Here is a 21,976-nt window from a genome sequence, read left to right on the forward strand (position 1 = left end):
TTCTCCCATCCCATCTATTCCCTTTCGCTATTATTTATATTCCCCAAATGAATGAGAACATACAATGTTTGTCCTTCTCTGACTGACTTACTTCACTCAGCATAATACCCTCCAGTTCCATCCACGTTGAAGCAAATGGTGGGTATTTGTCGTTTCTAATGGCTGAGTAATATTCCATTGTATACATAAGCCACATCTTCTTTATCCATTCATCTTTCGATGGGCACCGAGGCTCCTTCCACAGTTTGGTTATTGTGGACATTGCTGCTACAAACATCGGGGTGCAGGTGTCTCGGTGTTTCATTGCATCTGAATCTTTGGGGTAAATCCCTAACAGTGCAATTGCTGGGTCGTAGGGCAGGTCTATTTTTAACTCTTTGAGGAACCTCCACACAGTTTTCCAGAGTGGCTGCACCAGTTCACATTCCCACCAACAGTGTAAGAGGGTTCCCTTTTCTCCGCATCCTCTCCAACATTTGTTGTTTCCTGCCTTGTTAATTTTCCCCATTCTCACTGGTGTGAGGTGGTATCTCATTGTGGTTTTGATTTGTATTTCCCTGATGGCAAGTGATGCAGAGCATTTTCTCATGTGCATGTTGGCCATGTCTATGTCTTCCTCTGTGAGATTTCTCTTCATGTCTTTTGCCCATTTCATGATTGGATTGTTTGTTTCTTTGGTGTTGAGTTTAATAAGTTCTTTATAGATTTTGGAAACTAGCCCTTTATCTGATATGTTATTTGCAAATATCTTCTCCCATTCTGTAGGTTGTCTTTGAGTTTTGTTGACTGTATCCTTTGCTGTGCAAAAGCTTCTTATCTTGATGAAGTCCCAATAGTTCATTTTTGCTTTTGTTTCTTTTGCCTTCGTGGATGTATCTTGCAAGAAGTTACTGTGGCCAAGTTCAAAAAGGGTGTTGCCTGTGTTCTCCTCTAGGATTTTGATGGAATCTTGTCTCACATTTAGATCTTTCATCCATTTTGAGTTTATCTTTGTGTATGGTGCAAGAGAGTGGTCTAGTTTCATTCTTCTGCATGTGGATGTCCAATTTTCCCAGCACCATTTATTGAAGAGACTGTCTTTCTTCCAGTGGATAGTCTTTCCTCCTTTATCGAATATTAGTTGACCATAAAGTTCAGGGTCCACTTCTGGGTTCTCTATTCTGTTCCATTGATCTATGTGTCTGTTTTTGTGCCAGTACCACACTGTCTTGATGACCACAGCTTTGTAGTACAACCTGAAATTGGCATTGTGATGCCCCCAGATATGGTTTTCTTTTTTAAAATTCCCCTGGCTATTCGGGGTCTTTTCTGATTCCACACAAATCTTAAAATAATTTGTTCTAACTCTCTGAAGAAAGTCCATGGTATTTTGATAGGGATTGCATTAAACGTGTAAATTGCCCTGGGTAACATTGACATTTTCACAATATTAATTCTGCCAATCCATGAGCATGGAATATTTTTCCATCTCTTTGTGTCTTCCTCAATTTCTTTCAGAAGTGTTCTATAGTTTTTAGGGTATAGATCCTTTACCTCTTTGGTTAGGTTTATTCCTAGGTATCTTATGCTTTTGGGTGCAATTGTAAATGGGATTGACTCCTTAATTTCTCTTTCTTCAGTCTCATTGTTAGTGTATAGGAATGCCATTGATTTCTGGGCATTGATTTTGTATCCTGCCACGCTACCAAATTGCTGTATGAGTTCTAGCAATCTTGGGGTGGAGGCTTTTGGGTTTTCTATGTAGAGTATCATGTCATCGGCGAAGAGGGAGAGTTTGACTTCTTCTTTGCCAATTTGAATGCCTTTAATGTCTTTTTGTTGTCTGATTGCTGAGGCTAGGACTTCCAATACTATGTTGAATAGCAGTGGTGAGAGTGGACATCCCTGTCTTGTTCCTGATCTTAGGGGAAAGGCTCCCAGTGCTTCCCCATTGAGAATGATATTTGCTGTGGGCTTTTCGTAGATGGCTTTTAAGATGTCGAGGAAAGTTCCCTCTATCCCTACACTCTGAAGAGTTTTGATCAGGAATGGATGCTGTATTTTGTCAAATGCTTTCTCTGCATCTAATGAGAGGATCATATGGTTCTTGGTTTTTCTCTTGCTGATATGATGAATCACATTGATTGTTTTACGAGTGTTGAACCAGCCTTGTGTCCCGGGAATAAATCCTACTTGGTCATGGTGAATAATTTTCTTAATGTGTTGTTGGATCCTATTGGCTAGAATCTTGTTGAGAATTTTTGCATCCATGTTCATCAGGGATATTGGTCTACAATTCTCCTTTTTGGTGGGGTCTTTGTCTGGTTTTGGAATTAAGGTGATGCTGGCCTCATAGAACGAATTTGGAAGTACTCCATCTCTTTCTATCTTTCCAAACAGCTTTAGTAGAATATGTATGGTTTCTTCTTTAAATGTTTGATAGAATTCCCCTGGGAAGCCATCTGGCCCTGGACTCTTGTGTCTTGGGAGGTTTTTGATGACTGCTTCAATTTCCTCCCTGGTTATTGGCCTGTTCAGGTTTTCTATTTCTTCCTGTTCCAGTTTTGGTAGTTTGTGGCTTTCCAGGAATGCGTCCAATTCTTCTAGATTGCCTAATTTATTGGCGTAGAGCTGTTCATAATATGTTTTTAAAATCGTTTGTATTTCCTTGGTGTTGGTAGTGATCTCTCCTTTCTCATTCATGATTTTATTAATTTGAGTCTTCTCTCTCTTCTTTTTAATAAGGCTGGCTAATGGTTTATCTATCTTATTAATTCTTTCAAAGAACCAACTCCTGGTTTTGTTGATCTGTTCCACAGTTCTTCTGGTCTCGATTTTGTTGAGTTCTGCTCAAATCTTTATTAACTCTCTTCTTCTGCTGGGTGTAGGATCTATTTGCTGTTTTTTCTCTAGCTCCTTTATGTGTAAGGTTAGCTTTTGTATTTGAGTTCTTTCCAGTTTTTGAATGGATGCTTGTATTGCGATGTATTTCCCCCTCGGGACTGTTTTGCTGCATCCCAAAGATTTTGAACGGTTGTATCTTCATTCTCATTAGTTTCCATGAAGTTTTTAATTATTCCTTAATTACCTGGTTGACCCTTTCATCTTTTAGCAGGATGGTCCTTAACCTCCACGTGTTTGAGGTCCTTCCAAACTTCTTGTTGTGATTTAGTTCTAATTTCAAGGCATTATGGTCTGAGAATATGCAGGGGACGATCCCAGTCTTTTGGTATCAGTTCAGACCCGATTTGTGACCCAGTATGTGGTCTATTCTGGAGAAAGTTCCATGTGCACTTGAGAAGAATGTGTATTCAGTTGAGTTTGGATGTAAAGTTCTGTAGATATCTGTGAAATCCATCTGGTCCAGTGTATCATTTAAAGCTCTCGTTTCTTTGGAGATGTTGTGCTTAGAAGACCTATCGAGTATAGAAAGCACTAGATTGAAGTCACCAAGTATAAGTGTATTGTTATCTAAGTATTTTTTCACTTTGGTTATTAATTGGTTTAAATATTTGGGAGCTCCCACATTCGGGGCATATATATTGAGGATTGTTAAGTCCTCTTGTTGGATAGATCCTTTAAGTATGATATAGTGTCCCTCTTCATCTCTCACTACAGTCTTTGGGCTAAATTTTAGTTTATCTGATATTAAGGATGGCTACCCCTGCTTTCTTTTGAGGACCATTTGAATGGTAAATGGTTCTCCAACCTTTTATTTTCAGGCTGTAGGTGTCCTTCTGTCTAAAATGAGTCTCTTGTAGACAGCAAATAGATGGGTCCTGCTGTTTTATCCAGTCTGAAACCCTGCACCTTTTGATGGGGTCATTAAGCCCGTTCACGTATAGAATTACTATTAAAAGATATGAGTTTAGTGTCACCATGATATCTATTCAGTCCTTGTTTTTGTGGATTGTTCCACTGAACCTCTTCTTAAAGGGGAATTTTAAGAGTCCCCCTTAAAATTTCTTGCAGAGCTGGTTTGGAGGTCACATATTCTTTCAGTTCCTGCCTGTCTTGAAAGCTCTTTATCTCTCCTTCCATTTTGAATGAGAGCCTTGCTGGATAAAGTATTCTTGGTTGCATGTTCTTCTCATTTAGGACCCTGAATATATCCTGCCAGGTCTCTGTGGAGAGGTCTGCTGTTACCCTAATATTCCTCCCCATGAAAGTCAGGGATTTCTTGTCTCTTGCTGCTTTAAGGATCTTCTCTTTATCTTTGGAATTTGCAAGCTTCACTATTAGATGTTGAGGTGTTGAACGGTTTTTATTGATTTTAGGGGGGGATCTCTGTATTTCCTGGATCTGAATGCCTGTTTTCCTTCTCAGATTAGGAACGTTTTCAGCTAGGATTTGTTCAAATACATATTCTGGCCCTCTGGCCCTTTTGGCGCCCTCGGGAACCCCAATTAAATGTAGGTTTTTCTTCCTCAGGCTGTCGTTTATTTCCCTTAATCTATCTTCATGGTATTTTAATTGTTTGTCTGTTTTTTCCTCAGTTTCCCTCTTTGCCATCAACTTGTCTTCTATGTCACTCACTCGTTCTTCCACCTCGTTAACCCTCGTCGTTAGGACTTCTAGTTTGGATTGCATCTCATTCAATTGATTTTTAATTTCTGCCTGATTGGATCTAAATTCTACAGTCATGAAGTCTCTTGAGTCCTTTATGCTTTTTTTCTAGAGCCACCAGTAGTTGTATAATAGTGCTTCTGAATTGGCTTTCTGACATTGAATTGTAATCCAGATTTTGTAACTCTGAGGGAGAGAGGACTGTTTCTGATTCTTTCTTTTGAGGTGAGGTTTTCCTTCTAGTCATTTTGCTCAGTGCAGAGTGGCCAAAAACAAGTTGTATTGGGAAAAGGAGAAAAAGAGAGGAGAGAAAGAAGGAAAGAAAAGGGAAAAAGAAAAAAGAAGAAAGGAAGAAAAATAGAAAAAAAAGAAGAAAAAGATAAAAAGAAAGAAAGGAAAAAAAAGGGGTGGGGGAAGCAATCAGAAATCAAAAAGAAAAAAAAGAAACAAAAAACAAAAAACACGGGGGAGTATCTTCTGATTCTGTATACTTTAAGTCCCTTGACTTCCCCCTGGAACTTGTCCGTTCTTCTAGCTGGTCTTCTGGGGGAGGGGCCTGTTGTGCTGATTTTCAGGTGTTAGCACTTGGGGGAGCTGCTCTGCCCCCTGCCTGGTGCAGGGCTCAGTGGGGGTTGTTTATCCCGTGAGGCCGTGAGGCCGCAGGAGGAACAACCCCAGTGGCGCGGCCAGCTCTGGAAGCCTGGATTCAGCCTCCGCAGGAACTACGGGGCTCGGGGCTCGGCTCTCCGTCCGCAGGGCCTGGAGGCTCCGGGGCGGGGCCGCTGATCTGCTCAGCTCGGGGCAGGAGTGTCCTCGCTGTCCTGGGCCCTCCCGGCCTCTGCCTGTCCGGGGGGGAGGCCGGATCCTGGGCTGTGTCCCGGCGCCCAGTGCTCCGGGGCCTGCGCTGTTGGATTCGCGCTCCCTGCCGCGCAGCCCCCTCTCCGCCTGGCCGCCGCCCGAGCCCCTCCGAGCTGCTCCGGCCCCGCCGTGCGTGCTGCAGCCCTTAGGGAGCTCGGCGCACTCTCCCGGGGCGCAGGTGTCTGTTAGTGTCCCAGGGAGCCCTAGGGCATCCCCGCCCTCCTGGGTCCTGCTCTAACTCCCTGCGGGCCCCTTTCCGCCCGGGAAGGTTGGTGCAGCTCCTGCTCCTCCGGGACGGGGCTCTCCTGTCCTGGGGACACTCGCCTCGGCCTCAGCCCGGCTCCTCGCAGGGCCCCTCCCCCTCGGAGGCCTTTTGTTTCTTTATTTCTTTTTCCCCGTCTTCCTACCTTGATAGAAGCGCGAACTCTTCTCACTGTAGCATTCCAGCTGTTCTCTCTTTAAATCTCAGGCCGAATTCGTAGATTTTCAGGATGATTTGAAGGTTATCTAGGTAATTTGGTGGGGACAGGTGATTTGGGGACCCTGCTCTTCGGCCATCTTGCCCCGCCCCTGTGTTTATTTTTAGTAATCTCTACACCCACATTGGGGCTTGAACTCTTGACCCCAAGATCAAGAGTCATATGCTCTTCTGACTGAGCCAGACAGGTGCCCTTGAATTGTTTTTTAAAGATTTTTATTTTTAAGTAATCTCTATACCCAAAGTGGGACTCAAACTTGCAACCTTGAGATCAAGAGTCACGTGGTCTACCAACTGAGCCAGCCCAGAGCCCCATTATTTATCTAATTTTGATAATCCATAACAAATTTACTTAGAAAGGAAACTATAATATAACAGAAAATATAGGTTTAGTGTACTACTTATATTTTTTGTTCATCACTTTCAAATATGTAGATATAAAAGTAGAGTAGAAAATACTTTTTCACCTGCTACCTAAAAATCATCTCATCTATCCCCAGTGATATGTATTCTTCACAATAGGAAACATTGAGATAGGGAATATGGGAGGAGATGCAACAAACAACTGCTTAATTGATAATTGATAATTCTCTTAAAGTAAGGGAGAAGGGGTACCCGGCTGGCTCAGGTCATGAGTTCAAGTCCCACGTTGGATGTAGAAATTGCTCAAATAACTAAATAAACTTAAAAAATAAAGTAAAAGAGAATTGGCAGAAGAGAGGAGTTAATGAATAGGAGAAATTTTGATTTAATATAGTCTGTGTTTGATACCATATATGAAAGTGGGTTCTTTGGGATGATGTAAAAACCACATCTTTGAAGACCAGGTTTGTGAAGAATAAATGGTCCAATAGAATTAAAGAGCTACAGTTGGCCAGGGTAGCAGTGACTTTTATCAACATTTATACATTCACATTGTGCAACCACCTCCACCATGGTTACAAAATACATGTTTATAAAAACCTCAGGTTTATAAAAACCTCTGCCTCTTTCTCTCTCTCTAGGTCTCTCATGAATAAATAAATAAAATATTTTTTAAAAAACCTCATACAACCCAGAGGTATAAAGAGTACAAAGTGAGAATCTCTCCATAATCCACCTCAATTTTATTTTATTTTATTTTTTTAAAGATTTATTTATTTATCCATGAGAGACACAGAGAGGTAGAGACACAGGCAGAGGGAGAAGCAGGCTCCATGCAGGGAGCCTGATGTGGGACTCGATCCTGGGTCCCCAGGATCATGCCCTGGGCTAAAGGCAGACGTTAAGCTACTGAGCCACCCAGGGATCCCTCCACTTCAATTTTAATAGATTCTTTTTATGGATATGTAATTTCTTAATCTAAGTGGGATTATTTTATATACATATGTAAATAATATATGTATATATATATTTCTGTAATCTACTTCTTTGTTTGTTTTAGAAGTTTATAATGAATTTCTTTCCATGGTCAGTATGTATCTACCTATCTATTCATATATAGATGGAATACAAGACCAAGAAAGTGCTTATGCTTTTTAGCAGTTTCACAATATTTCATTGTGTGGATGGAACATAATAATTTTTTAAAGGGTCTCTTTTTATTTATTTTTAAAAGTTTATTCACTGGGACACCTGGGTAGTTTAGTCAATTAAGTGGCCAGCTCTTGATTTTGATTCAGGTCATGATCTCAGGGTCGTGAGATCAAGCCCATTATCAGGCTCTGTGCTCAGTGGGGAGTTGGAGCCTGCTTGAGATTCTCTCCTTCTCCTGCCCCCTCCCCTATTTATTTATAAATAAATAAATCTTTTAAAAGAGTTTATTTATTTTTAAGTAATCTCTACACCCAACATGGGGCTTGAATTCATGACCCTGAGATCAAGAGTTGTGCGTTAGACTGAGCCAGTCAGGTGTCCCAATTTTTTTTCAAGATTTTGTTTATTTATTCATGAGAGACACAGAGAGAAATGGAGAGGCAGAGACATAGGTAGAGGGAGAAGCAGGTTCCACACAGGAAACCTGACGTGGGACTCGATCTCGGGTCTCCAGGATCAGGCCCTGGGCCGAAGGCAGTGCTAAACTGCTGAGCCACTGGGGCTGCCCCCAGGTGCCCCAGTTTTTTCATTTTTTGGTAAATATTGAGCCAGCCTCTGGACTGTAATTTTTATCCACTTCATCATGATTAGGTGTTTTCAATTTTTGTTATTTTTTTTTGTATATTTTTTATTGGGGTTTGATTTGACAACATATAGAATAACTCCCAATGCTCATCCCATCAAGTGCCCCCCTCAGTGCCTGTCACCCAGTCACCCTATTCCCCCGCCCATCTCCCCTTCCACTACCCCTTGTTCGTTTCCCAGAGTTAGGAGTCTCTCATGTTCTGTCACCCTCTCTGATATTTCCCACTCATTTTCTCTCCTTTCTCCTTTAATCCCTTTCACTATTTTTTATAGTCCCTGAATGAATGAAACCATATACTGTTTGTTATTTAATAATGCTGCAGTGAACATTGATTTTTTATTTTTATTTTATTTTATTTTTTAAAATTATACTCACTTTTTTTAAAAAGGTATTTATTTGTTTATTTATTTATGATAGTCACAGAGAGAGAGAGAGAGAGAGAGAGAGAGGCAGAGACACAGGCAGAGGGAGAAGCAGGCTCCATGCACCGGGAGTCCGACGTGGGACTCGATCCCGGGTCTCCAGGATCGCGCCCTGGGCCAAAGGCAGGCGCTAAACCGCTGCGCCACCCAGGCTTCCCGATTTTTTATTTTTAAAAGCTGTTTTCTTTCTTTAAGATTTTATTTATTTATTAGAGAGAGAGCATGCAGGAGCAGGAGGAGCAGAGGCAGACTCCCCACTGAGCAAGGAGCCTGACGCGAGGCTCGATCCCAGGACCCTGGGACCTGACCTGAGCTGAAGGCAGATGCTTATCTGAATGAGCCACCCAGGGGCCCCCATTTTATTTTTTTAAATTAAAACATAGTTGATACACAATATTATGTTGGTTTTAACATTGTTTTTTCTTCTTGAGTCTTATCTGTAAAATGGGAATAAGAGTAGTATATACCACATAGGGTTGTTGTGAGGATAGATAGGATGCTACTTATAAAGTGCTTAGAGGGGCACCTGTGTGGCTCAGTGGGTTAAGGGTCTGACTTCAGGGCAGGATCTCAGGGTTCTGGGATCAAGTCCCAGTTGCTCCATGCTCAGTGGCGAGTCTGCTTCTCCCTTTGCACCTCCCTCTACCCCTCTGCACACTCCCTCCTGTCCTCTACTCCTGCTTTCTCTGTCTCTCAAATAAAAAAATAAAATCTTAAAAAAATGAAGTGCTTGGAGCTGTGTCTAAAATATAGTCTGCACTCAATGAATGATAGTTATTGTTGTACAACCATCTGTATACTCTTGTCTAATTATTATCTTAGGATAAGTTTATGTAAGGGTAATTGCTGAGTCAAAGGATATGGATTTAAAAAAAGCCTTGCTGTGAAATACAGATATGGAAAACCACATAGAACAGATATAAAGTATGATGAATTATTGCAAGGGGGAACACCTTTGTCAACCTCAAGCAGGTCAGGAAGTAGAATGTGGCCAGCCACTCAGAAGGTATCCCTACCCATTTACAATATCCTTTTCCTAAAGTAACCACTATTCTAACTTTTATCCTAATCACTTCCTTAAGTTTCTTTTGTAGTTTTAGACACTATAGGCTAGACTTGAATATATCATATATCTTTTTAAATCTTTTATTATGAGCAATTTCAAACATGTGGAAAAGCTTTATTCATTATATAATGGACACTCATATACCCAGCACCTAGATTCTACCATGAGCATTTAAATTATTTTAGAGTTTTATTTGTTTAAGTAATCTGTACACTCAACATGAGGCTCATACTCATAACCCCAAGATCAAGAGTTGCATGCTCTTTCAACTGAACCAGCCAGGTGCCCCCAATTAGCATTTTAAAGTAGTTGATTTATCACACTTCTATCCATTTGTCCCTGTGTCTTTCATCCAAACAGTGCTGCATGTTCTCTTTTATTTCTTGCAAATTGGCAGATGGATCCAGTGGCTTGATCAGATTCAGGTTTGATCTCTTTGGTGAAATAAGGTAGTGATAGGTTCTTTCATCAAGAGGTGAATGATGTGTCCTTTTGAACAAATGGATTTATTATTATTATTATATTTAAGATTTTATTTATTTATTTGAGAGAGAGAGAGAGATGAAGGGAGCAGGACAGGGGGAGGAGTAGAAGGAGAGGGAGAAGCAGACTCCATGCTGAGTGTGGAGTCTGGCATGGGGCTCAATCCACGACCCTGAGACCATGACCTGAGCTGAAACCAAGAGTTGCACCCTTAACCAACTGAGCCACCCAGGGTCCCCCCCAAATAGATTTATTATTTAGATCAGTTATAAGTTCAAAGAAAAATTGAGAGGCAGATACAGAGATTTCCCATTGACCCCTTGCCCCTACACATGCATACCCCCCCCATGATCAACATCATTTACCAGATTGTGATACATTTGTTTCAATTGATAAGCCTATATTCCTATACTGTTATCACCGAGAGAGCAGTTTTCAGTAGAGATCACTCTTGTTGGTGTACATTTCAGGGGTTTAGACAACTGTATAATGACGTGTATCTACTGTTACATTATCATACTGAGTAGTTACACTGCCCTACAAAGCTTCTGTGTTCTGCCTTCTGCCCATTCATCCCTCCCTCCCCAACCTTGATGTCTTTTTGTCTTTTTGTTGTGACACATGGATTCATGAATTCTTTTTTAATTTTTATTTTTTTTGATATATTTTATTTAAATTCAATTTACCAACATACAGCATAGGGTTGCAGAAGGCCAGGAGGATCCATGAGTTCTTTAGAGGTTGTGTCCACTGGTAATATCTGTCCAGCGCCCTCTACTGACAACACTTCATTCAATGCCTTCTTGCAAAGGAAACATTTTTAAAGGGCCTACGTAATTTTCATAGAGGTGGAAACAATGAATTTGGAGAGGAGAGGCAGTAAGTCAATGACTGGCACACTTTATACCCATATAGTGATGAATGCTGGGATGAAAGAGCCCTCTGCATAGCTCCAGAAAGCTCTGTGCAGTTCTCTTCTTTCTGGTAGTCTACCCCACACCATCTCACCCCTGGGTGTCCCTGGACTATGAACTTTGTCTCTTCTATTCCGGAATACTGCAGGGCTCTGCTTGGGTACCCTTTCCTTGCACCGCAGCCTTGAAATTCTCCCTCGGAAGTCAGCATGAATCAATAGTCGGGCTCCCCTTATTTGTTGCCTTTCTCTTGGTGATCAGTCTCTCTCTCTCTTAAGATTTGTTTATTCATTTGAGAGCGATAGAGAGCACAAGAGAGAGAGGAGGGGCAGAGGGAAAGGGAGAGAAAATCCCAAGCAGACTCCCCACTGAGCTCAGAGCCCAGTGTGGGAGGCTCAATCCCACGACTCCGAGATCATCAACTAAGCCCAAACCAAGAGTCGATCACTCAACCAACTGAGCCACCCAGGTGCCCCAGTGATCAATCTCTTAATGTTCTTTGTTGTCTGAGATCTAAAAACTGTTGTTTTCATGTATTTTACCCATTTTTAGTTGTTTAAAGTGAAAGGATAAATCTGGTCTTGCATTAGCCTATCATGTCAGGACGAGGAAGTCTAACTCCCTTGCTTTCTTTTTGCCTACATTCCCTTGGTGTAGCTTTGCCTGTCCCTTCCTAACTTTTCAGAACCTCTTTGTTTTAGGTGTGTCTTTTGTATACAACATATTGTTGAGTTTTGCTTTGTGGTATCTTCTGAAGGCCCCTTTCTTTTTAATAGATGAGTTAAGCCCATTTACATTTACTGATAAGACATTTGGTCTCACTTCTGTTATATTATTTTATCATTTGTTTATTACTTTTATATTGCACATTTTATTGATTCTAAAACTCACGTTTTCCCATATTTTAACATTTTTGAAATCAGGATGTGTCCCTTTCAGTTGATGGCTTGTCAAAGTTTAATTGGCAATGTTTTTTCTCAGCAGTGCATAAAATAATGTTTTTAAAAAATTTATTTGAGAGAGAGAGAGAGAGAGAGAGAGTGAGTGAGAGAGTAAATGGGGAAGGAAGAGGGATAGAGGCAAAGGGAGAGAGAGCTCCAAGTAGACTCTCTGCTGAGAGTGGAGCCAAGCTTGGGGCTTGATCCCACGACCCTGAGACCATGACCTGAGCCAAAACCAAGAGTCAGATGTTTAAGTGACTACACCACCCAGGTGCCCCTAAAATAATGCTTTATAATTAGTGGCATTTTAGTTTCTATGAAATGGAATGATTAGTCACCTCTTTCTTTAGAAGGGCTCATGGAGTTTCATGATTATGTGTCTAGTTATAGATTTTTGTTTTGCTTTTTTTTTTAATCTTTGTAATTTTTTGAGTTTCTTGGATTGGTGCCTCTTATCAGTTCTGGAATTCTCAGCCATTGTCAGATAGTTTCTCCTTTCCTTTTTAGACTCCAATTAAAGCCGTGTTAAATGTTTTTATTTTTCTCCTCCATGCCTCTTAATCTCCTTTCTGTATTTTCCATTTTTTTCTGTGCTGTGTTCTGGCCTATCTTCTAGTCTATAATTTTTTTTTCTTCACTTGTCTCTTCCCGTATAAACATAGACATTGAGAGCACTTGTGATGAACACCGAGCATTTTATGTAAGTGATGAGTCAATAAATTCTACTTCTGAACTAATATTATACTGTATGTTAACTAGAATTGATTGATTGATTTTTTAAAGGATTTATTTATTTATTTATTTATTTATTTATTTATTTATTCATGAGAGAGAGAGAGAGATGGGGACATAGACAGAGGGATCCCAGGACCCGTGATCATGACCTGAGCCAAAGGCAGATGCTCAACCACTGAACTACCCAGGTGTCCCTCTAACTAGAATTTAAATAAAAACTAGACAAAAAGAAAACATGTGTTGATACAGTAACATTCATATCAAACCTATTGAGATTTTGTTCTCACGTTTTCTTTTTTTTTTGAAAAAATATTTTATTTATTCATGAGAGTCACAGAGAGAGAGAGAGAGAAGCAGAGGCACAGGCAGAGGGAGAAGCAGGCTCCATGCAGGGAGCCTGATGTGGGACTCGATCCTGGGTCTCCAGGATCACACCCTGGGCTGAAGGCAGGTGCTAAACCTCTCAACCACCCAGGGATCCCTGTTCTCACATTTTCAAGCCCTTTGCCATGGTGTCTGATAATCAATTTATAAGTTATTTCATTCATAAACATACCTTGAAAATCCTGACCAAAAAAACCTATAGGCATTTAATTTTCTAAATGATTTTTATTTATTGAAGAGAGAGACAGAAAGAGTAGCAGGCAGAGAGAAAGGGAGAAGCAGGCCCCCTGCCAAGCAGGGAGTCTGATGCGGGACTCCATCTCAGGACCCCAGGACCATGACCTGAGCCGAAGGCAGAGCCCAACCAGCTGAGCCACCCAGGCACCCAGGCATTGAATTTTTAATTTCAGTGATTAATTTTCTAATTTCTGCAAGTTTTATTTTGTTCATTTGCAAATGTGCTAAGTCATGATTTAATACTTTTCTATTTCATACACATGCTGTCATGGTTGTATTTTACTTCTTTTCAGTATAGTAAATGTAGTTAATTTTAAATCTGCTTATAATGGGGTGCCTGGGTGGCTCTGTCAGTTAGGTGTCTGACTCTTGATTTTGGCTCAAGAGGGCTTGTGGCTTTGGCTTTGGCTTCCACAGGCTTGTGGAATGGAGCCCCAAGTTGAGCTCCATGCCAGGCTCCATGTGGAGCCAGCTTGGGATTCTCTCTCTCCCTGCCCCTCTGCACCCCCTTCCTCTCTCTCTCTCTCTCTCTCTCTCTCTCTCCCTGCCCCTCTGCACCCCCTTCCCCCCCTCTCTCTAAGTAAATAAGTAAGTAAGTAAATATATTTAAATCTGCTTCTGATTATTCCTGGATCTGAAATTTTTGCAAGTTCGTTTCTGCTGGTTCTTGCTTTTGATGCCCTTTTTCCTTGTGTGCTTCATTATTTTGACTGCATATACATGATTCTTAAAAATTGTGGAGGGGCGCCTGGGGGTCTCAGTTGGTTAAGCGACTGACTCTTGATTTTGGCTCAGGTCATGATCTCAGGGTAATGAGATCGAGCCTTGCATTGGGCTCTGTGCTGAGGGTGGAGCCTGTTCTAGACTCTCTCTCTCTCTCTCTCTCCGCTCCTCACCCCACCCCCCAAATTGTCAAATTGTTTGTGGAGTTTCTTTTTTTTTTAATTTTTTTTATTTATTTATGATAGTCACAGAGAGAGAGAGAGAGAGAGAGAGAGAGAGAGAGAGAGAGAGGCGCAAAGACACAGGCAGAGGGAGAAGCAGGCTCCATGCACCGGGAGCCCGATGTGGGATTCGATCCGGGGTCTCCGGGAAAGCGCCCTGGGCCAAAGGCAGGCGCCAAACCGCTGCGCCACCCAGGGATCCCTGGAGTTTCTTTGAATCTTAGGATCAAAGTCCTTTCCTCCAGAGAAGATTTTCATTTACTTGTGCAAAGCATATTTGGAAAATACCAGTCTGGGACCACCTTAAAGCAAATTCACAACTTGAATTTTCTGGGGCCCCTTAGGTGATGGGAATCCAAACTACAAATCTCTGTTAGGGCTGGCTTGTGGCCACAAATGTTCAAGGACAGTTCCCCACTCCCCTTTTCTGTTTAGGATCAAGGCCGTCTTCCCTACAGTCCCTTGGGAGTGTGGAGAAGGCTTACTTCTAGCTCATCTTTACCCTGAGGGTACTGGTTTTGTGAGGAGTGGGTGGTCTCAGCTTAATGTGCAGAGGGTCTCATATTAGCCTTCTCACCTGGGAGGGCCCTTCCAGAGTCCTCTCCTCTTTTATCTAATGAGGCTACCCAAACCTAAGTTCAAGTTTGCCCAGATCAGCAGGTGTCCTCAGGGCAAAAGCAGCATCTGTGCTCCCTCACCCAGCTTACCTCTCTAGCTTCTTTTTTCCTCCAGAAATTTGGCAAATAGAATTTGCCATGGTAGTTCCTTACTTTCTTGTCAGCTCATGTCTTGTTTTTGTCTTTAATTTAAAAGACTTTATTTTTTAGAACAGAATTAGATTCACAGCAAAATTAAGAGGAAATGTACAGAGAGTTCTCATATACCCCTGCCCTCATATGTACACAAACTCCTCCATTATCAACCTCCATTACCTGGGTGGTACATTTTTTTTTTAAGATTCTATTTATTTATTCATGAGAGACACATAAAGAGAGGCAGAGACATACGCAGAGGGGGAAGCTGGCTGGCTTCTTGCAGGGAGGCCAATGCGGAACTTGATCCCGGACCCTGGGATCACACCCTGAGCAGAAGGCAGAGGCTCAGCTGCTGAGCCCCTAGGGTGGTACATTTTATTTTATTTCTTAAACTTTTTTTAAAAAAGATTTTATTTTATTTTTAAGATTTTATTTATTTATGAGAGAGAGAGAGAGAGAGAGAGAGAGAGAGAGAATGAGCTAGGGGAGGAGCAGAGGGAGAGGAATAAGTAGGCTTTGTGGTGAGCAGGGAGCTCAACTCAGGGCCCGATCTCCCCACACTGAGATTGTGACCTGAGCTGAATCCAAGAGCTGGAGGCCTAAATGCCTGAGCCACCTAGGTGCCCCTAAGAAGATTTTATTTTTAAGTAATCTCTATACACAACATGGTGCTCAAACTTATAACTCTGAGATCGGGCGCTGCATCTCTACCAACCGAGCCAGCCAGGCCCCCCAGAGTGATACATTTAATACAATTGATGAACCTACATTGACACCCAATGTCTGTAGTTTACATTAAGGTTTACTTTTTTTTTAAAGATTTTATTTATTTATTCATGAGACACACACACACACACACACACACACACACAGAGGCAGAGACCTAGGCAGAGGGAGAAGCAGGCTCCATGCAGGAAGCCCGATATGGGACTTGATCTCGGGACTCCGGGATCATGCCCTGAGCCAAAGGCAGGCACTCAACTGCTGAGCCACCCAGGAGTCTGTAGGGTTTACTTTTGATGTTGTACATTCTATGTTCATGTTGCTTTTATGAAGATCTTTGTTGTATTTACCATTTGTAGTTTTCTGCAGGAGATTTAGCCCAAATTAGATTGGAATTGGAAATCTAGTTGAAGTTTTTAAAGCATTTTATTTTTATTCATTTTTATTTTATTTTTTTAAAGATTTTATTTATCCATGAGAGACACAGAGAGATGCAGAGAAAGAGGCAGAGACATAGGCAGAGGGAGAAGCAGGCCCCATGCAGGGAGCCCAACATGGGACTCAATCCTGGGTCTCCAGGATCATGACCCGGGCCAAAGGCAGGCGCTAAACCGCTGAGCTACCCGGGCTGCCCATTTTTATTCATTTTTAAAAAAGATTTTTAAACCTTTACTTATTTGAGATAGAGATAGAGATAGAGAGAGAGAATGAGTAGGAGGAGGGGAGAGGGAGAAGCAGACTCCCCGTTGAGAAAGGACCCCAAGGTGGGACTTGATCCCAGGACTCCGGGATCATGACCTGAGTCAAAGGCAGATGCTTAACTGACTGAGCCACCCAGGTGCTCTTAAAGTGTAATTTTAACATCTAGTAGGAAGGAAACTAACATCTGATGATCTCCTTATTCTGTGCCAGGTGTTATGCTAGTTCTTTCCCTATAATTTATCACTTAATCCACTTAACAGTTTTATGAAGTAAGTGATGGTACCCCATTTTAAGAAAACTAAAGCCAAGAAAGACAGACATACAAAAGACTATATATGGCAAAATCTGAATTGCATTTCAATGTTTTTTATCCAAATTCTGTTCTCTTTGCAACATACCAAACTACCTCTTGTATTATTTGAGCCCCTGTAGGATATTAGCTCTTAGGGCATAATTAAGAAGTGCTTGGCACATAATAGAAGTTCAAAAATATTTGCTGAATGAATGAATGAAGCAAAGTTTCTAACCTTGTGATCTACTGGAGAACACAATTGACTAGGGGATGTAAACATGGAAATACACCGACTACAATGTGGTCAGTGACTAAGCTATGAGCTGAGTGCTGTGAGAACACAAAATAAAGAATTCTTTGTAGTCATGTAGCTGACTCTGGAGAGACAAGCAGCATCCAGATCCTAAAGGGCCTTGTTACCACTTTACCTACCATACTGGGTGCTTTATGCCCAAGAGTGGTTGAGATGCTTTTCATGGGTTGATTTAATCCTTACAGCAGCCATTAACATAATAAGTACTGTTATGATCTCTACATTATAGATGTAGAAACTGAGGCACCGAGAGGGTAAGCAACTTGGTCACACAGGCTAGTACATGCCATACCTGAGCTTTCAGCTTGACTGTGGAGACCACATCCTTAACCACTCTGCTGGGCTGCTTCTATTAGTATATGTCATGGACATCCAATACATGATATACTCTATATTAATATCTGCAAATCTTGCTGCATTTTATTTCTCTATATGGCCACACCATGTTTCATTTAACTATATTGATAGTCTTGGTGGTTTCTAGTTCTTTGCGATTATGGACAGCACTGCAGTGAGAAATACTTACTCTCCACCCCAAGCTGATTGTGACATTCCCCCATAGGATCACTCTCACCCTCTTCTCTATCCATTGTACTAAAGGATCTCTAAAATTCCTTCAGGGCCATCACCTTTAATTCTGGAATTTGCAGAGCCATAATTCTTAATCTAGGAGTCCTGCATGTTGTAGATTACTCAATGTGGTGATTGACAAGGTTCATTTGGACTCCTTTTCTGAAGATTGAAGGGCCTGGGTAGTGTAATAGCTAATATTTATTGAAGGTTTCCTATGCCAAGCACTGCACTAAGTACTTTACACACATTGTTCTATTTAATCCTCAAGAATTCTATGACCAAAAAAAAAAAAAAAAAGAATTCTATGACCAATCCTATTATGCTCCCCAATTTTTTTAGTTAAAATTTTTTTATAAGTAATCTTTACACCCAATGTGGGGCTCAAACTCATGATCCTGAGATCAGGAGTCACATCCTATACCAACTGGACCAGCCAAGCACCCATATTGTTCCCATTTTTAAAAAGAGGAAACTGAGGCTCAAAGAGGTTAAATGACTTGTCTGTGGTCATATAGCTAGTAAACGCTGTCTGATTGCAAAGCTCATATTGCAAAGCCCTTTGTTTTTGCTAGGGCTGTGCTAAAAACACACTACAAAATGGGTAGCTTAAAACAACAGAAGTTTGGGGCACTTGAGTGGCTCAGTCCACTAAGTGTCCGACTGGCTCAAATCATGATTTCAGGGTCCTGGGTTCCAGCCCTGTGTCATTTCCCTGCTCAGTGGGAGTCTGCTTAAGATTCTCTCTCTGACACCTAACTCTGGGAAACGAACAAGGGGTGGTGGAAGGGGATGTGGGCGGGGGTTTGGGGTGACTGGGTGACGGGCACTGAGGGGGGCACTTGACAGGATGAGCACTGGGTGTTATGCTATACGTTGGCAAATCGAATCCCAATAAAAATATACAAAAAAAAGATTCTCTCTTTCCTTCTCCCTCTGCCCTTTCCCCCACTGTGTGCACTTGCATGCTCTCTCTCTCTGAAGTAAATAAAATCTTAAAAAAAAATTATTGTCTCACAGTTCTGGAAGCCAGAAGTCCAAGATCAAGGTATAGGCAGAGTTGGTTCCTTCTGAGGGTTCCAAGGGAGAATTGGTGGCTGCCAGAGGGGAGGGGAGTGGGGGATGCAAAATAGGTGAAGGTGATTAAGAGGTACAAACTGCCAGTTATAAAATAAATAAGTTATGAAGATAAAAAGCATAGAGAATATAACCAATAATATTATAGTAGATCTCATTTTGATTCAATGGTCAGATTTTATATTTTTTAGTTTCTTAGAAAAGTTCAGTCTTCTTTAAAATTTCCATTTCTTTTTGCAGTCTGACTTCAACAAAAGTAATACTTTCTACCTCTTCAACCACATTGATATTACTATTACATATCACAAAGAAAGTGAAAGAAATTGGGGTGTTGTAAGATTGGTTGCTGCTAGACTTGACCCCCAAAGGTAATTATAGAATACCTTTTTAATTAGTTTCTTTAATTTAAAAATTAATTCAGAATGTAGAAGTTCTCAACTAGAATTTTCATTTTTAGGATACATGTGTAATGTAACCTTAGACATACAGTTTGAAAAATCAAACAGGCCATTTATTCTCTTCTACCTATAGTTAGCATTTGAATACCGTGCAGTGTGAGGAAGAATTGGCAGATCTAGAAGGAAATAGACTTATTGAGGGCATCCTGACACTCTTTGCTTGTTGCCATACGACAAAGAGCTCAGATTTAGATTTGTGTTTCTTCAGAGGACAGGTCTATTACTGGAGTCTGTTAGGCAGGTATCAGATGAGTTTAAGGAATAATCTACTAACAGAATTCTCTAGCAGTTAAATAAGCAATCTCAAGAATTAGTGAGTACCTTATCCCTGGACATTTATAGAAAGAGCCTGAATGGCTCAGGTATTAGAGAGTTTATAATTAGGCATCCATTATAGCGTGTGGTCACTAGTAAGTAAGTGCTGAATGAATTTAATGGACAATCAGCATTGGATAAGAGACTAGACGGGTGACCTTTAATGTTCCAACTAAGATCCTTTGAAACTTCAATTAGAGTTAGAACTCTTCAGACAGAGAGGGAAACATAGTGCACAATGTATAAAATCATGGTCCATTATGGGCAAAATATTATAAAACCTAAAGTACTAAGATAGAGGAAAGAAGTTATTCCTTGAAACTTATGTGGGTATATTAAAGAAGGCACATGTTGTATAGTTTTCTGAACTATAGGAAAGGAATTTCTAACTGAAGGAATTAGGAAATTTGGATTTTATTCTCATCTCTCCTGGTTGCATTTTGCAAGCCAAACCCTAAGTTCATAGAAATGAATCAGATTTCATTGTTTTTAAGGCTAATGCCCTATTTGACTTCAGCCAAGTTTGTTCTGTCTGTCACAGATGGTTCCCAAAGGGAGAGATTAGAGACTGTATTGCACCAAGCTTTTTGACTATGAGTAGGTTAACTTGATGTGTCATAGGCTTAATTTCCTCATCGGTGAAGGATAGAACTGAATTAGGAGTTTAGAATATGGACCCTGATGTATCAAACTCTGGAAATTTTTATGTGTATTTTATGTGTATTTTTCTAGGCAAAAGTGCCTATGGATTTCATTAAATAGACCCCAAGCGGTGAGGAACACTGGTACTTTCCAACTCTGGTTTGTCTTAGTAAAAGGATATTCTTTTCAAGTTAATGTCTATATTAAACATTTTGAAGATTATTTACCTTCACAAGGTGTTACACTTAGGAAGTGAAAGAAGAATTAAAGGAATCAGGACATATTTGTGAACAATAGGGAATAAAGATAGCTGCCAAGAGAGGCCAGGAAATACTAGTCATTGTCAAAGGCAATCCCCTATGCTTTTTTTGTGTATGTAATGTCAAAATGTCAGGATGATGGACTGCGAGGTCCAACTCAGGATGGCTGCTCATATTCAAAGTCATTAGGTAGTAAACAGGCAAAGTATGATCATCCAGGAAGCTAGTCTCATCAGCTATATGAAAATCAAACTTAAGCTTTACAGTTATATCTCATATTGTCAGATTCAGGTGAAAAAGCCAAGAAAATAATTTTTAGACTTGTATTTATTCTACACTGCCTATAGTAACAGTTTATGTATGCATGCAATAAAACTTTTATCTAATCATTGTAAAGCATTGTAAAGGTCATTTATGTGGGTCCCTTGAGAAAATCTGCTCAAGGTCATAAGAAGTGAGTTAGGCCTAATGGCATTCTAGGCCTCCAGTCTTGTGTTTTCTGTTAGGGACTGTACCTAGCTAATTTCCCTGATGGTTACCATGGTTGATAATTTCTTTTTCCTAAAATTACTTGCTTCATTTGGCTTTTGGATTACCATACTTTACTGATTTTCTCTTGTCTCACTGGTTGCTTATCAGTCCTCTCATTTCTCCAACATCTTCATATTGGAAGGCCCCAGAACTGAGTCTTTGAACTTCTTTCTTCTTCATATATACTAACGCATTGGTAATCTTATCCTGTCTCATGGTGTTAGATCCCACAACAACTTAGATATGTAAACTTGTATATCTAGCTGTCTACTTGACATGACCATGTGGATGTCTAGTAGACATTTGAAATTTTTAAAAAATATTTTATTTACTTATTTGGGAGAGAGAGAGTGTACAAGTGGGGGGTGGGAGCAGAGGGAGAAGCAGGTTCCCCACTGAGCAGAGAGCCTGACCCAGAGCTGGATCCCAGGACCCTGAGATCATGACCTGAACGAAAGTCTAAAGCTTAACCCACTGAGCCATCCAGGAGCTCTGTCATTTGAAATTTAACATGACTGAACATGAACTTGTAATCTTTCCTCCAACCTGTTTTTCCTGTTGTCTTCTCCATTTCAGCAGATAGCAACTACATTCTTCCAGTCGTTCAGGCCTCCCAACTATGGCAGCACCCTTGACTCCTCTTTATCATTCTTCACTTATACCCTGTATCTATTCCAACCCTTTGGCAGACCATGGGACTCTACTTTTAAAATATAGTCAAGATCCACCCCTTCTCTTCACCTCCACCACAATCATCTGGTCCAGGACAACATTGTTTCTTACCTGACTGATGGCAAAACTCTCCCCAGTCTCCCTGGTACCATCCTTGTCTTCCAGCAGTCTGTTCTCAAGATAGCATTCCTTTTGAGATGTCAGTTCATGTCAACTCTCTGCTCAGAATCTTCCAGTGACTTCCCATCTCACTTAGTAAAGGTCAACATTTTGAAAATGGCCCAGAAGGCCATACATAAGGCCGGTGGTTTAAAATAGGACTTACATTGATTGGAGATCTTAATACCCTTTTTGCAGCATAATCTCTCTCTTTTGAAATGCAGATATTTCCTGTGCTGGATTCAAGGCCCATATTTAAACAGTAAACCTTGATGTGCATTATTATGACATATGTTATGTTTTTCTGTAGATGTTAAGTTTTTATCACAAGCCTTAATA

At 40.8% G+C, this 21,976-nt stretch overlaps 1 protein-coding gene across 1 annotated transcript in view; it reads left to right on the forward strand.

The window, feature by feature from the left end:
- Positions 1 to 21,976, forward strand: part of LOC129518103 (transmembrane 9 superfamily member 2-like) — an 82,507-nt gene that overhangs the window by 10,836 nt on the left and 49,695 nt on the right. The window contains exon 7 of the mRNA XM_055338124.1: positions 18,841 to 18,968. Within this exon, the coding sequence (XP_055194099.1) occupies positions 18,841 to 18,968 (128 nt within the window). The remainder of the gene's footprint in view (positions 1 to 18,840; positions 18,969 to 21,976) is intronic.

This window comes from Nyctereutes procyonoides, unplaced genomic scaffold (genome assembly GCF_905146905.1).
Source record: "Nyctereutes procyonoides isolate TBG_1078 unplaced genomic scaffold, NYPRO_anot_genome, whole genome shotgun sequence".
In the NCBI taxonomy this organism is placed as follows: domain Eukaryota; kingdom Metazoa; phylum Chordata; class Mammalia; order Carnivora; family Canidae; genus Nyctereutes; species Nyctereutes procyonoides.